The sequence below is a fragment of the Cydia pomonella genome, chromosome 7 (assembly GCF_033807575.1).
Source record: "Cydia pomonella isolate Wapato2018A chromosome 7, ilCydPomo1, whole genome shotgun sequence".
NCBI classification, from domain to species: Eukaryota; Metazoa; Arthropoda; class Insecta; order Lepidoptera; family Tortricidae; genus Cydia; species Cydia pomonella.
The window spans coordinates 16432847-16450046 of NC_084709.1; the positions used below are offsets into that span (position 1 = coordinate 16432847).

The 17200-nt window shown below is 36.1% G+C and overlaps 1 protein-coding gene across 6 annotated transcripts in view; it reads right to left on the reverse strand.

Moving 5' to 3' along the window:
* The window catches only part of LOC133519992 (uncharacterized), a 270730-nt gene that overhangs the window by 60463 nt on the left and 193067 nt on the right, over window positions 1-17200 (reverse strand). For all 6 annotated transcript variants that reach the window (XM_061854217.1, XM_061854218.1, XM_061854219.1 and 3 more), the window contains exons 9-11: window positions 11917-12045; window positions 8593-8670; window positions 6316-6384 (exon numbers count right to left, since the gene is read on the reverse strand). In XM_061854217.1, the coding sequence (XP_061710201.1) occupies window positions 6316-6384; window positions 8593-8670; window positions 11917-12045 (276 nt within the window). The remainder of the gene's footprint in view (window positions 1-6315; window positions 6385-8592; window positions 8671-11916; window positions 12046-17200) is intronic.

Here is a 17200-nt window from a genome sequence, read left to right on the forward strand (position 1 = left end):
CCTATTTGTAGCAAAATTAGTAAGGGAAGATCTTCATTAATTCCATTATGGAAAAACTTAAATTTTAAACTCAAAATCATCATGGTACTAAGAGCCTACCGCCAACAACGAAAAATCGAAAATCGTGATCTGCTTCTCTATCGCTCTTGTGTGTGAGAGAGAGAAAGATAAGGTTTTTTATTTTTTGATGTTGGCGGTAGGCCCTAGAGGGTCTCCGGGCTAGAGCCTGTATAGCTTTATATCATCTTAAAACATAATTATATTGACAAAAAAAATCAATGCAAACAACCTCGTCTATAGCGAGCTACATACTAAACTGAAATAGGGAGATCAATGTCCTTAGATGTCTCGTTCTTACAAGACTGTTGTGTTGTGTAACAGGCTAATTCGAAGGTGCACTGAAATGAAATCAAACCGATATTTGCATGATATCAGTTGGCTGTGATTCGCGCGGGCGTCTCGCTCGCTTATGCTCCGACTTGCTAATACTTGTTTGTGTTGACAAGTCCGAGCGAATGACAGTTAGTGAGTCAACTAATATGATTCCATTATCATTCAAATAATATATCGGTTTGATGTCAGTGGATCTAAAGTGGAATAATGTTAATATCATGACGTTATAATAAAAACTAGCCAAGTGCATTTTCTTTATAACTATACCATAGTTTATGTTTCATACATGACAAGTTTATTCGTTTTAAAGATATATACCTATAACAAATTAAAATTTATAAGTTAGTGGGTCATACACAGCTGTGTAACTGCTATAAGGTTCACGTCTCTCCTGTAGGCAAACTACATTTTTTAAGTAATACAAAATGTAACAAAAATAATGGGGATCCGTTTGAGGCTGGCCACAGACGCACGGAATATTTACCCGATTTATTTATTTTAATACCCGGTTTCCGTACGGAATGACATGTGTAAACGGGACGTCGCTCTACACATACATGCATAGTGCTGTCTCGCTTGTACATGTAATTGTAAGTCGTTTGTCGCATGTCGTCTGCGGCCATTGTAACATATTCGGTATCGTGTTCTGATTAGTAAAAACGTAGAATAAATTTTTTTTTGACGGTATTTTTTTTTTCTATGGGACATGTCGTCCAGGTCGGCCAACCCTCCATATAAAGGCCAACATTTTTTGACGTCTAAAAATTTTCTACCTATTTATTTAATGTACTTACTAACATGTAGCGATAATGAAATGGTACCAACAATATTGTATGGAATTTTAATACGAAATAAAGTTTTTTTTTCTACTCTGAACATGATAGGTATCTAATATCCGGACAGGACAGTGTATTGTATAGGTACTTAGTTCTTATAAAGATCCCCACTATTTTTGTTAGGTACATCCTGTATAAAACCAATTTTTCTGCCTTTTCTATTGTGTGATAAAATCATTATATGCTCATAAATGTAGGTATGACCCTTGTACCAAATAATCCCAAACAGTATATTATTGTATTTTTTTACCACTGTACACAAATACACTAGGTACTTGGCCTACTTATAGAAACGAACTAGATTACTACCTACTGCGATTTTTTAAATTCTGTGGCCCTCAAAAATCTGTCAGGCGGCTGTTTCACAACACTGACAAATTATTTATTGTCTGACATTGATAATTCACCGTACACTGCGGGTTGCGTATTCTGATAACAGGCTACAAATTTTTGTGGATTTATTAATGGATAGCCTGGATATGACCTGTCAGCCTCAAAAGTGACGTTTCCGGTTCAAGACATGTCAAATTCATAGCCTGTTATTACAATCAGAATGCGCCTCCTGGTCCAACAAGTAGGTCCCTACAATATGTAGCGTCGTTACCTACCCAGATCCAGAGGTATCCTTCCATACCCAGAGGGCCTCTTTCTTGCGGGCATCTTTCTCATTTACTCCAATTAAGGCACAATTAGGGTGACAGAGAAATATGCCAATTTGCGAACTTCGGTCTTCTCGGTAGTCGCCAGAAATATATGACATTGTTAGTGTCAGGTGTCAATTGTCAAGTTGTTAAATAAGCCCCTGGGAGTAAGTACTATAGTTTTTTTGGGTACTTACTATACCTGACGCGGCGAATGTTGACCCCTATGACAATTCCTCCAAGTCGATTTTGGATAGACTTAATTTAAAATATATATATATATATATAAAATTGGTTTTTACCGTACCTATTTTTATTAGGGTGATTAATATAGTTCGTTTCATTTCCAAACAAAAAAATGTGTTAAATTACCAAAAAAAAGTCTACAAACATTTGTCATCGACAGATACTCCATATAATAAAAGCGGCCAAGTGCGAGTCGGACTCGCCCATGAAGGGTTCCGTACCATTTATGACGTATTAAAAAAAACTACTTACCAGATCTCGTTCAAACCAATTTTCGGTGGAAGTTTGCATGGTAATGTATATCATATATTTTTTTTAGATTTTTCATTCTGTTATTTTAGAAGTTACGGGGGGGGGGGGGGGGGACACATTTTACCACTTTGGAAGTGTCTCTTGCGCAAACTATTCAGTTTAGAAAAAAATGATATTAGAAACCTCAATATCATTTTTAAGACCTATCCATTGATACCCCACACGCATGGGTTTGATGAAAAAAGATTTTTTGAGTTTCAGTTCTAAGTATGGGGAACCCCCAAAATTTACTGTTTTTTTTTCTATTTTTGTGTAAAAATCTTAATGCGGCTCATAGAATACATCTACTTACCAAGTTTGAACAGTATAGCTCTTATAGTTTCGGAAAAAAGTGGCTGTGACATAATCGGACAGACAGACGGACATGACGAATCTATAAGGGTTCCGTTTTTTGCCATTTGGCTACGGAACCCTAAAAATGAACTGTCATATGGATCATCATTAGCCGCGTCAAGTACCGATAGTTATAATTATAACAGACTATTTCAAAAACTTCAGTGTTGTATGTATGCGCACAAAGTATAAAAACTTTTTGTTAGAAGGAATGAGGCAAATTATCTCGCCATTTGGCGCTTCTTTAACACTCAGCTTAATTATTTATTTTCACTGATGCCGTGATGTCATTGTTACGGAATTTCTTTGTAAAGTTAATTATTTTCTCACTAAATGACAAAATGAAATGTAAAACTATACATGACTATTAACTTAAACAATCAATAAATTAATCCGATTATTTGTAATTCCGTATCTTTTAGAGAAATGAAGAGCGTTTTAGGTTATTTTTCATAAATATGCCTGTTGTTGCGGAATAAATAAAGTATGTCTAATAAATCAGTTGGTACCCTTTTTGTATAACCATGTAGTATATGTTGTTATTGAATAAAATATCGTAATATGAAATGTATTGATAGAAAAGTCTTAGTTACGAAAAACTTACCATATGATTCTTCATAGATATCCAGCCCATTTTGGCTCGGAATTTAATTTTCAGTTTATTTTCCGTGGTTGCTGAATATAACTGACGTTAAAGGACGGAAACACGTGTATTATAGATACTGGCGAGTGCTTTGTTATGTACACGGACAGCGTCGCAAGGTTATGTGTGCCTGCGAGATCTCTTCTCAGACTGAATGGGAGGCTGTGCGCAATGCGGCAATCGCACGTACGGAAAATATTAAATGTAATTGTTTTATCATACATTTGCTTACTTAATGGTATTAGTAATATAATTTTAATAAATAAGTCAGCAAAAAAATACATATTAAAAAAAATATTAAAAAAAAACTAAGATTTTTTTTTAAATACCTATGGTAGTTTACTGTTTAATACTTACTTACCAGAGTTTGATGGTTGATCTAAATCGAAAACAGCAAGCACTAAAAAAAACTTCCTAACAGCTAAAGCTCCGCAAAAGAACTTTCAAGCACTGAATTAAAAGCGGGAAAAGTTGAAACTATTGATTCAAGCTGCCGGTTTCCTGCACATGTGCAAAGGCTTTGGCGCTTGCGCTTTCGGCCCGAGCCCAGCAGCCTGTCGGAATGTAAACACTTAGAAGAAAGAGTAGTTGGCCAGCAACGAAATATTTTAGTAGCCGCCTCAGAAGCCTATAGTCTGATGTATATAGGTACTTTGAATGTACATACTGTAGAGTCTGTAGATTAGATGTGCCTACAGACAGTGCATACAATATCAATTGTATAAAATGTAGCATTATATGTATTTTCTTATAGTAGATAGAAATTTGATAATGGCAATATAAAATATTGCAACATTTCAATTGTATGTACTTTGACGACGTCTGAAATCACGCTCTTAGCTGAAAAGTTGTCTGTTGTCTGGGGTTCCAGTTGGAATCATTATAGTAGTTCGTGGTTTTTAACTTCATTGACAAAATTTCAAAATATGTATAGAGAGCTAAAATGAGAACCAACTCGATTAATATGATGATTGTAAGTAAGACGACAATAGGGTACTTTTCTACTCAAATCGTTTCTTTTTTCAAACGGTCAAAACGATTAGCTACTATGGAACTTATTTGAAAACTGAACTGTAAAGTCACGTCAAGTCACCAATATTTGTTTAGTTCTATCCAACTTATTAAATAGAAATTGTGTCAAAAATATTTGCTGTCTACGTTTTTCCAATAATTATCTTGTGCTTTATTTCGTCCATGGTGTGAAATAATTTATTTTAAACACATGAGACAACCTTATTGCGCCAAAGTGCAAACCGGAAGCGTTACGCTACTACAGCGCTTTAAAAGTTAAATAAATCCTGTGTACTGTTCATTTAAAAATATTATATTTTGATCACTTCCGGCTATCGATTTCAAAGATACTACAGTTATTGCTAGTGCCCAGACGTATGAAGTACTTACTGTAAAGGTTAATGAGACGTGTGTGCAGCTGCAGCAGTGGTTGTCTTGCTTGTGGTTGGACTGCTGAGAACTGTTCCCCGCCGTATGGCCTTAGCTCAAAAAAACCCTCGTGTGATAGGACCTACTTATTAACCTACGATACGACCTACGATATAAGAAGTGAACTGTGTGATCAGACATTATTTTGGTTGTCACCTAATGATATAATCACCTTAACCTGATAGGTAAAGTGGTTTTAGCGTAACAAGGCTTGTGATTCCAAGAAGGATTTCATGGGTATGCTGCACCTGTGTTGCATCAACTTTTAATATTGTATGCACAGTAATCAATATCTAATTACTATAAAACCATGTTAAGAGCGCACCGCCAACAAACTGTTAAGCAGTTTGGTGAAATTTTTGTTACTGTTCATGTATGTGTTTTTTTTTTTTATAAACAATAAATTAAAAACAAAAAATATCTATATGTGTTGACAACCCTGCAAAATCCTTTCCGAGAAAACTTCTTTAAATTCTGTTACTACAGCAGCCAGAGCGGGCGCGGGAGAAAATTCCTCTGAAACCACACAGTGCTCGAGGTTTCGGGATTTAGGGTATGAGGATGAACGCCCTTGCGAGAGCAAGCAGTACGATGGTAGAGAGCAGCCGTGGACATTATATCAAGTGTAATTATTCTTCCGAGCACTAACTTTCGCTGGGCAATCTACGACGACACACTAGACAATCATTTCGGGGACAAACTTAAACAGACCAAGCTATGAAATATAATGGTACTTCCTCAGAAACATATCATACATTTTCGTTAAAATATAAATTTACATGAGTAGATAATTTATTTACCTCGTTTTAGATACTAATTATTAAGGAATAGGACTTACCCGAGCTCATACTGCAGCTAGATAAAGCTGTGTCGCTCTGTCATATTTATGACCGAGGCGTTAGCGAAGATTTCCGTTTTAATGTGTTCTCCTCTACAGGTCGTAATTGTTCTTAAGCAATTCTCGTTAAATTTTGGGGCCTGATTCTATAACTAAGTTTTTTTGTCGATCCAGGTTTTTTTTTTTTTTTAATGCGGATTGAGGACTTAAGCATCAATAGGGCCTATGGCGCTTGTGATAACGTATACATATGTCCTTACGCGTATGTCCTTGGACCCGGGTATGTCCTTAAACTACATCCAAAAGAGAGGTATGGGCACTGTGAATGTCATCTCGCTTTGTGTTGAAGGGTACAGCACAGCGGATGTCATTCCAGATCTTGAGCAGAGTTGCAGGCGCAAGTACATAGTTTACGGAGACTGTTTACCATCAGACTAGCCGTATGCTTGTTTGCCACCGACGAATATAAAAAAATTATTCACTTACGAGTTAATATGATTCACTTTTACATTTTCTAAGGTTAACCCGACTAGTTTCATACTTTATCGCTAAGATATAATTTTTTATATACATGAGTAGATAATTTATTTATCTCCTTTTTATTATTAATTATTTAGCATCTGCGGGACTTACCTGAGCTCGTACTGCAGCAAGATGAAGCTGGGTCGCCCTGTAGTCATATTTTTTCATAGATATGTCCTCCTGCCAAAGTAAAAATATATATAAATCCTGTTTACCGATATAGTTCGTGTCATCCACGATGACGCGCCGATTTGTCAAATCTAACCTTTAATAACATAACATTATGAGTCAAGCTCGCGTCTTCGTGAATGACACAATCTATAGACGGGTGACAACATGAAAAACTTAAAACCTCAAAATATTTTTTTGACACTGACAGATAGGTATCGTATCGCTGTGACATCTTATAAGAATTGAGCCGTTAATCGTAACCTAAAACTTTTATACTTCGGGCTAGAGTGCTGCCCCCTAACGGTTTACGAACGCTCCTTATAGCTCGCTACGGGTGGAACTACATTGTTAGCACAAGTTAATCAGTTTGAGCACCCTTTAACAGATGGCGCTATTTTCAAAACTTTTAACCTAAATAATGTTAGTTGCAAAAGTCAGATGTCGCTTGAGTCTTGATCGTGATTTTGTGAAACAAACTTTTATAAGAAAAGTTTGAAAGCAGCTTGTGAACATGACTTATCATTTGGACCGCTTATGAAACATTAGGCTAAACATAAAAAAAAGTTTGTTTTATTAAGCAAGCATTCTGATGCCTGTTTAGTGCTTACCATACCAAAGTAAATTAAGAAAGTAGGATAAGTACCAAAATATTTTTTACTTGTTATAAACCGGATGCAAGCTGGACAGTCCTTAAGAACCGTGAGATTGAAGACCTAGTGGCTGGACCTAACATCATGGGAGAAAGTTCTCCTCAAAACTCACACACTCCGTTGGTTGGGCCACCTTGAGAGAATGGATCAAGATCGGAATGCAAAAAGAGCGTATCTGGGTCGCGTAGCAGGAAAACGTCCTATCTGACGCCCCAGGTATCGCTGGAGCGACATAGTGGAGGTGGATCTGCGCGAACTTCAAGTCAACAATTGGCGAGAAGTCGCAAAGGACGAGAAAAGTGGCGCTGACTTGTGTCGGAGACCAAGTCTTATTTTGGGTCGCTGAGCCATCGGAGTAAGTAAGTGTTATAGACACCTGATTTTTCTCTCTTATCATTACGAACAATACGAGTGGGTTACCAACAGTCTATTCGTAATGGTACAGTCAGCGTCAAATACTTTGTAGCAACCAAAGTAGGTAGCCAAATAGTTCGGTACACCATATATTTATAGTATGGTGTACCGAACTATTTGGCCATTTTGACTGCTACAAAGTATTTGATGTTGACTGTACCTACGTACGAATAAAGAAAGAGGTACCGACCCATTTTAATTGAGTGTACATATTACAGGTTTTTGCATAATTCCGTTCGTGTTAACTAATTCCGCAAGCTATTATTTTCCGGAATATTTTAGGCCACCGCTTCAATAATCGGGCCAAGTGGAATTGATACGTTTGTTTTAACCGCAAAATCAGACTGAGCGTGAATTTTTAATGATGTTCTACTACCAGCATTTGTTTTAGCTTATCCGTATTTTAACTAACGGTACCTACCTAAGTTTTTTATAGAATTGAGAGGAACGAACGATGGATAAAGTTAAGTTTTTTTTTGGTAAGAAACAAAACGTTTGCAAAACAAAATTTAAGAGGGAAGAATAGCTTTGCGTTCCTAACGAAATAACGGTACTTTTTCTATGAAATTCCATTTCGGGAGAAAATGGTTTCCACTAACTGTAACGGTAACTAAATCTTAACAAATAACTTTGATTTTGAATTTTGAGGTCTGATGATAATAGGTTTATATATTTCGTGTTTTTCTAAAAAAAGGTTTCATTGTATTGAAAATTTTGAAAAAAAAAGTAAAACCTATAAACCTAGTTTTTCATTTGTCAATAACATGCTAAACAAATATGGAGAATGGAAAATTATGTAGAAATGGAAAAACATTTTTCTCTTTTTATATGGAAAAGCACGTATACTTCCCTCCTAACTAGGTGCTTTGGCATTTTTATAGCGACAGTCATTAAATATGCACTGTCTGAAAAACATTTTGGCACATAATAATTTGATGAGGTTTATCATAAACGTCATATATCTTACTAAGACACTTCAATATCAGTGCGTTACGCTCACACTAAGGTATAACTGCTTCTGACTTTCAAAAATATTCTCAAATCGTCGGTAGCTACTTATTATCAATTGTATTTATCCGTGGTTGTAAAGCCATGATTTTAATTTACTTGTTAATAACAGATTGTAATTACGATGACTGCTTACGGTACGTACTTGTATCTCGTTGACTTTGCTGTACATGTTTGTCTCCAACCCGCGAGCCTGGTGCCGGGCGAGTACCTCCAATCCATCCTGTGAAAAAATCGTCTTGTAAGGCGGTTATTACACGATGCGGTTCCGTTCTTGGACTTAGTTAATAGGAAATCATACACATATCGCAACTTAAGAGGCTGTCAATACCTAAAGCGCGCACACTGTCTATTTGTATCGGAGTAAATGAGATAGCACTGTCGCATGTTACTGGGCCTGGGCAAGGGAATAATAAGAAAAATATTTAAATAAAAAAAAGTGGATTATTAGTGTAATATTTTACTCAACCACGGTTTAGATATAAATGTTTTGAAATTGTGATTTTAATTGCAGACCCATAAGTCAAAACAATAAAGACATAAAACCGTTTAATTGTGATTTTAAGACCAATCTTTGCAATTATTTTCTATCGAGCCGATTTCGTTCAATCGTGTATCGATCGAGTACAACCACGGTCTTCGAAATATAATTAATATGAACATATATTTTTCTTACTTGACTAAAACAAAAAGTCTTTCTTAAAAAACTGTTTAAGTAACATCAATTTCAAGGACATTGGGTGTTGACAGCCTGTAAAAGGTTTTTTTTGCAAAATGTAAAGCTTTAAAGGGGTTCTACATTGCACGTTTTACCTGCGCATATCGCGCGACAAGGGATAGGGACTATATTGCAATAAAAAAAATCACGTAGGTAGATTCTATTAGTTTTTTATACGTCACGCGTCAAATGATGGTCTCCCTGACAGTACGAGTACCTTAGTCTCTTTTGCTTGGAGTTAATTTAATGTTGCATTCCTAAATAAATAAATGTGCTAAACTTCCGAAACATTTCTACAAACATGTTACGTGACAGAGCTATTCCATATAAAATTAACTGCCATAGAACGACTGCTACTGCCATACTACGAAATCATGCGCTGCAGCGATATTGTCGCGCGACTTAGCTAATATGGAAGCGTTCATAAATATTTTATTCGTCACATAATTTTTCATTTCTCTTCTTCGTAATAACATTGATTTAAAAATCAGTAAATGGGGTTTAGCACACAAATCACTACTTCCCGTAACATTTATTTTATTACATCGCGATATACCGTATTAAAAATAAGATCAAACGGGACATAGAGTCAGACCAACACAAGTCTGCAACGATTTTGATAGCACACGCAGTGCAAGTAATATTGTAATAGTCAAACTTCCATGAAATTATAACGTATAAATAGCACTTGCACTCGGTGTCCTATCAAAATCGTTGCAGACTTATCTTGGTCTAACTCTAACATCGGGCGACGGCGTCCCCTCAAATGTGACAGTTTTTTTTTTTTTTTTTTTTTATAACGATAGGCAAGCGTTTGACCACGATCTCACCTGATAGTGAGTTCTCTATATAAACTATAATGACCATAAACACAACACAATAACCAAAAAGTATAAAGCCTGGTGCATAATACATGTGATTATCAGTATAAGGGTGGCCTTATGCCGAATGTAAGTGTATGTGGATACACTTACATTCGGCATGCTAACTTTTCACATGTAGATAGTCGAGTTGAAAATAGCTTTTTTAATTTCTCAAGCTCTGAAAGTGCGTCATTGTATTATCTATGAAGCGGGTTGAAAGATATACCCTGTCCTGTCCCATAGGAAACTAGGTGAAAACAAATGGAAAAATATTGTCCTATTTCCCCGCCTGGAACAATTGGAAATAGTTCTAATTTCCCGCATTGGATATACATATTTTATAATAATAGTGTTTGTAAGTAGATTGTTCAAATAAATTATTTTGATATATATTTTTTGTTTAATAGGTAATTCAACAAAAACATTGAGCAACGGCTGTTACTATACGACCACACTAAAACGTTTTTAAAACAGTATGTTTTTTTTGTCAGTTATTTAACATCGCACTCAATAAGCTACTGGACATTTATGAGAGATGTGCCTCTGGCACAATGCTAGTAGATTGTGTTTTGGGAAGTTAGAGGAAACCTTGCTTACTTTTTCCTGAATGCTTTGTTAATTAAATTTCACATAAGTTGGGCGCCGAAGGGAATTGGGTAAGTACAGAATGTACACATGGGACTGGTAAAGTTTGCATTTTACGAGTATGTTTTGAGAACAAGGGGGGTTAAGAAGTGGTTTTGTTGTAATGACATACAAACAAAAACATGGGTAAAGTTGTTCTAATTATAAGTATTTAATTAGTGTCAAAAGCATTCTATGTGCGTTGGATATAAACGTACACGTAAACGTACAGCTTTTGATCAAAAAGAAACTGGGCTCGATCATCCTTAGAGGCTTTATATGTATTATTACAAAGGGTTTTTGATTTGCTTCAGTACTTAAAAGGTCAGTGAAGAGTTTTATTAGTTTATTTTTATTTTTACCATATTTATGTGGCTTGTAAGCAGGTCTCAATTATTTTTCAGTTTGAAACCATGTACCTACTAAAAAAAAATTTTTTGTTCATATTTAATTTTCTACCTTTGTTTATGAGAAACTAAACCTTTTCAATTACAAAGACGAGACGTATTCAAATTATAACGTAATTCCAAAACCTTTCGCCTTTCCCATCACGCGTCGCTTGTCGCAACGCAATTCATCCAGCGTAATGGAGGTTTCCGTTGAAGTGATTTACAGGGAAAATATTCGGCAGGAGCACGCCGCCCAGTCGCCCAAACAAGGCAGATTCAAGGAAACTCGCCTTTGTAGAAAATGTTGCTAGTAATTTTGTTTAACACAAGCAAATCGAGGATTTGAATATTAGTATTTCATTGTCAATTTGGTTGGTTAAATAATCTATCGGCTGAGCGAGCGGAGTCGTTGAACTGGAAGTTATTAGCTACATATATATTCATTACAATCCACGCTCTAGAATTAAAAGCTGACATTGACACAATCTATAACGTCGTTATTCGAGTCACCTCGAGTAAGGACACACATATAGTTACTGTACAAGATATTGGAGCTAAAGTACCAATAGTTATTTGACCTGCATCTCCAGGTCTTGCACGTCCTTTCGCAGCTGCTCGTAGCTCACGTGCGTCTGGCCCCCGCTCATGCGGGCCAGCAGCATCTTCCCGCGCAACAGCGGTGTCATCTCCTGTGCGAGGTTATAGAGCTAAGGAGCTAACGTACCTGTAGTTGCTTGATCTGCATCTCCAGGTCTTGCGCATCCTTGCGCGCTGCTCGTAGCTCATGCGCACCTGTACATCACACATGTGGTCCAGTAGAATCCCCCCACACAACTAGGTGGCATCTCCTGTGGGAGGTTATAGAACTAACGTACCTGTAGTTGCTTGATCTGCATCTCCAGGTCTTGTGCATCCTTGCGCAGCTGCTCGTAGCTCATGCGCGCCTGTCCGCCGCCCATGCGATCCAGTAGCATTTCTCCACGCAACACCGGTGGCATCACCTCCTGTACACAATGTTCATATTTATTATATTATAACATGGTTTAGCAAAAACCTACATTTCGATTATTTTACTTCTTATTCCTAATGTATTGTAAAATCTACAAATCAACCAAAATATGCATTTTCTATAGTATGCATTATCCATTGACGTTGAATGTTGCTAATTGTGTTATAAACGCAAGATAGTATGAACTACAAGTATCAAGTAAGGACATATTTCGCTAGCGAGTGCGTGCATCATAATGCATGTCCATCGTCCTGACATAGGTGCAAGCGAGATACACTGCGTTTATTGTTAGCGTGTCTATTTATGTATTCATACAAAATAATCAGATTACCTAGTCTTCCTATATTGTAAATTATAATAGTTATGTCTTTTTCCCGACATATTCAAGGCGGGTTTACAGTTCTACACTTGGCGAACACATTATTAGACAGTGCTAAAAGTGTGACACTATCGACTTAATTTAGCAAATCAGTTTGAATTCAGTTTTAGCTGTTCAATATCCTTAATTCATACAATAGGCAGTCAAGACTTAATTCGGAATACATGTATTTAAGGGGCTTTGATTTAGTCTGCTATATGAGAGCCAATATTTATTTAAAAAAAAATTATTCGTGAATATTATTTATTGGGGAACACGATTTCAAATTTTTCATTCAGTAGGTGAAATACCTAAATGTATATTTGACGAAAGTTTCAATATTTGATAGCTTTGTTGGTCTGTGGTTTGTTTGGTTACTGATTGATTCGAATTGGATATGGGCGTTATTTTATAAATAACTACCAGTTGTACATTGGCATGCAATTTCAATTTGACAACACGTACAAAAAATAGAATATGTTATTATTTATATTTAATTTTCTACCTTTCTTTAATAATTATCAAAACGATGCTGCATTTTCACATTATATACACGGTGTAACACGAGAAATCCGAAAGATTTTAACTACGCACTTTAGAAGCCAAAAGAAGAAAAGAATGTTATATAAGTACAGATGTATGGAGTGAGCAGTGAACACGCTGTTTACTTCTTATTTCTCTATGTCAGAGTCTAGATATTCTTGCGTATCGATCTTTTCATGTCACTATTTTTATTGATCTACCTGTCTTTTATCGGTATTTAACTGGTTTAGTAATGTGATCTCGGCTCGACAAGTACGTTTATTATATCTGATGGTAGATCGGTTTGGATAAAAACAGGGTGTTTTTACTTATCCCGAAAGGGTCCGAGTGGCCGATCCTCGAGCGAATCTATTAGGACATTTAAATGGAATAGCCCGAAGATATATAGGGTCCAAATTGACCCCGTACGGTAACTTTCGTGTGAATCTCTTTTAGGAGATCTCTCTATTTATTACAGTAGAAGTACGCTATATACTATACCTCCGCTTTTCCTGATTTCAAATTTATTTAAACAGATTTTTAGTAAGTGCTTCCTCTTCATTTTCGGCATCGCCTTTTAAGCTATTATAATATTAATATTTTTTTTATGATAAACCATATGAGGGTCTCCAGCTTCATCACGACAAACATAGATTTATCTATATATTGACGTCTAACATTGAACCCCTATATGTAAACGGCATCAATCATGGGACATTTAACAGAAAACATCTACTGATTTATGCGCTAAAAGTGTGTCCTACTCGTCCTTTATGTTTTCGATGTAGTTAAGTATATATACTTCAGTTGGTTTCAATATTATTAATTAATTATTTAAAACTGTGGTTTTGCTCCAGTGATGGGATATATGACGCCATTAATTTGAAAGCTAACAAAAATCTATGAAAATTAAATCTTAAGCATCTCTAGTATGGAAGGTAGAGGTAAGGGATAAATACTGTATCGTTTATTATAAATACAGATTGAATCTGGTCTAACTGTTGACTTGTTTATTATTTTGTATTACTATGTACTTCGGGTATGATCTGAGGGTATTTGTACGCCATATCTGATATAAGAAGGTTTTATAATTTGTTGTTTTAGGGACTTTATGATGCTTTCAAAATCGTCTAGCAAAAATATTTCGGACAAGCCTATATCGAGCTTAATTTGAGACTATTTACCGACTCCTTGGTACGATTTAAAGAAACAAAAGGTTAATATGCTGCTAAAACATGTTATCAAGTGTCCTCTTCATGATTGCTCAATTGAGCGTCTGCAAAATAAATGTAGTGAATTTTTATTTTTACTTAAAAACAATTTTTCACGCAATATTTTGGATACCCGATTATTTCTGATGCAACCGAAATGAGGGAGACAGCTAAAAGAATCAGCTAAAAACCAAAGCCTATCGGACATTCATGGCGTTGAACCATCGCTGGTCGATAGAAACGCTCCATTATAGTTATATTGGATGTCAAAGTCGGAGTTGTCGTAAGTAACATGCCATTTTCTCTAAAAGGCCACATTGCACAGATCCTAAACTTTTTTTAAAACTAAAACATATGATTAGACTATGCCCAGATGTTTCGCTTTACAAATCATGTGTAATTGCGGTTCACATAGTACGATTTTTTTTGTGTAATGTTGTCTTGTTCACAATCCGTAATTTTTTTTGTAGTATTTGTCCGAAATCGTTAATGTTACTCGGGCGGATTGGGTAAATTCTTTCTAAACCATATGCTTTACATCGAGGTCCCAGAGAGAAGTGTGTACCTTATTAAATCACTAATAAAACACTAAAGGTATTTTTATCTGAATAAATCCGAATTCAATATTTTTCGGGCGCATATGGCATAGACGAGATATGGAATATTACTAATGGAACAATAGGGAAAAAAGGAACAGTTTTACTTTTGATTAGCTTCTGTCCGCGACTTCATCCGCGTAGAATGATGATTTCGGTGGCAAAAACTACCATGTGCCTGGATCTAAACTACCTCCATACGGAATTTTCTCGAAATCGGTTAAACGGTTGAAGGGCGGTTTATATCTTCTACAGACATCGAGCATGCCAGCCACGTCCCGTGACAGAAAAAATAATTTATATTCTACTATATAGTGTTTATTAACTTATTCATATTTATCGTTATACTGCCGCGCAAATACCGACAGACCATTATTAAGAAAAGAAAAATTTGCATTTATAGAATCAGTTAGAATAGCCAATCACGTATGCAAAAGCAAGGCAATAACATAGATTTTACTACATATAGAACTCTAGAATTCATAATACTATTATGTAGATAATCCTTCCTCACAAAATGAAATACCGGCGATGTAATAGAGAAATTCAATTTTGCCGTAAACCTTTTCATTCGCTGCGGAAAATTGTTTCAGTTTCAAGTTAAAACTTTGATGAACTGTACGTTTTTTCCTTAGGGGATAAACTATTATCCGACAATCCAATTCCATTATACCCTTAGGAAGATTGATACTTTAATCCACATACATATAAGTCTGCTTTTAAGCAGAGTCATTATAATACCTAAATTCATTACAAAAATGAAAAAAAAAGGAAAATATGTTAAATATGTGACTGGAGCGCAAGATAAGTGTAAGAACAACTTTAAATACAAAAATGTATGGTATGATATAAAAAAAGTTTCCTTACAATTAATATAGTTATGCTTACATCTAAACCCAACGGGATATTGTAATCGCGCAAACATTGATACCGTAAAAATCAATTTCTGGCTATATCTGATAAGCGCCATACAATGTCATATCGTACGACTACAAATACGGCTGTATAGATAGATCTTAATCCAACACACCTCGCAAGACAAACAACACCCGAACTATAGTTTGTCTTTCTTGGAATGCGACAGTTCGCCTCCTGGGATTTAGATGCAGACCGCACTCCAACTGGGACTAACTTTGTTGCATTATAAAGTTAACTCAAGTTGGGCGGGAACTTGATGTTTGCCAAGCAACTTGCTTCGATGGGTCGATTTTAAGGTTATATGATCAACTATATAATTTTTTGCAATTAAAGCAAATATCCAGTATTGTGTATTTAACATAGTTTAAGGTCTATGACCAATTCGTGGCAAAAGTTGACGTTTGATAATTCAGTACAGCGCCACCTGGTTCGGGTGTCAAAGTAGGAAGCATGTATTTCTTTAACTTTACTTCTCTATTACAAATCACTGTTCGATTTAGATAGATGGGTAAAGAATATACGATCATGTAAGTGCATCGTGCCCTTAAGGGGCCCATTGCCGGAAGATATTGGCATGTCAGTTATTCGTGATTGTCAGCTTTAGCGAAAAACTGTCAGGCCGATATCGTCCGGCGAACTGGTAATCAGTGGGCCTCTTTACGTAAGTATATAGCCGAACTCGCTCCCCATACAGGAACATATCGATTTATAAATTATAAGTTATGATATTATGAACCTACACCGTATTTTCTTTTGTTCGATCGTAAAACAACTAAATATTTACGATCTAAATTTGAATTTATTATTGCTTTCCCGAGTTGTGTTCTCTGTAGCTCCTAAGCTCTGAAGTATATCCTTTCTTGGTAGCTATCGTTGTGTATTTGTAGGCACCTGGTAATAGGACAAAGACATTTTCCTGATGGGAATTCCCATTGGGACACGCGAACTGACTGCTGTATATATATATAGAGCTTACACGTGTTACTAGATCCGAATCTTTTCAATACGGAAGCCTATGTGTTAGGCGCTATCAGTGATATTCATGATATTGGTCGAAGCAGAAAGTTCGCGTAGCGACACACTCAATATTGCGGTTTCCTGTCAATAGTTTATAGTTTTATTTTATTTTAGAGTAGCTTGTGTTACGGTATTATTATGTTTTAATAATCCACATTCAACTCAAATAAACACTTTTACCAAACAAAACCGAACGTCTTTCCGTCGTGTCTGCTGAACGCCAACAATACCGCGGCAGGGTTCAGTGTTTAAGTACCTACCCATCTGATGTCCCAGACTTAGACCTGACGAAGATTGTATTGCCATTTTAAATTCACATGTCATGGCACGAAAGTTCATAAAGCCGCACTGAATCGTTATGGGTTCTAAAACTTATTTTGCATGCCATTTCTATGACCGCCTAGGCGATAGGGATGACCCGAAGGACGCGGACCGCACGCTGCAAGCGTCACGAGCGTGCAAACTTGCTAACCACCAACAACGTCTTTGCTGTCGCAATGTTTTCTTTCATTATTTATTTTAGGTGTA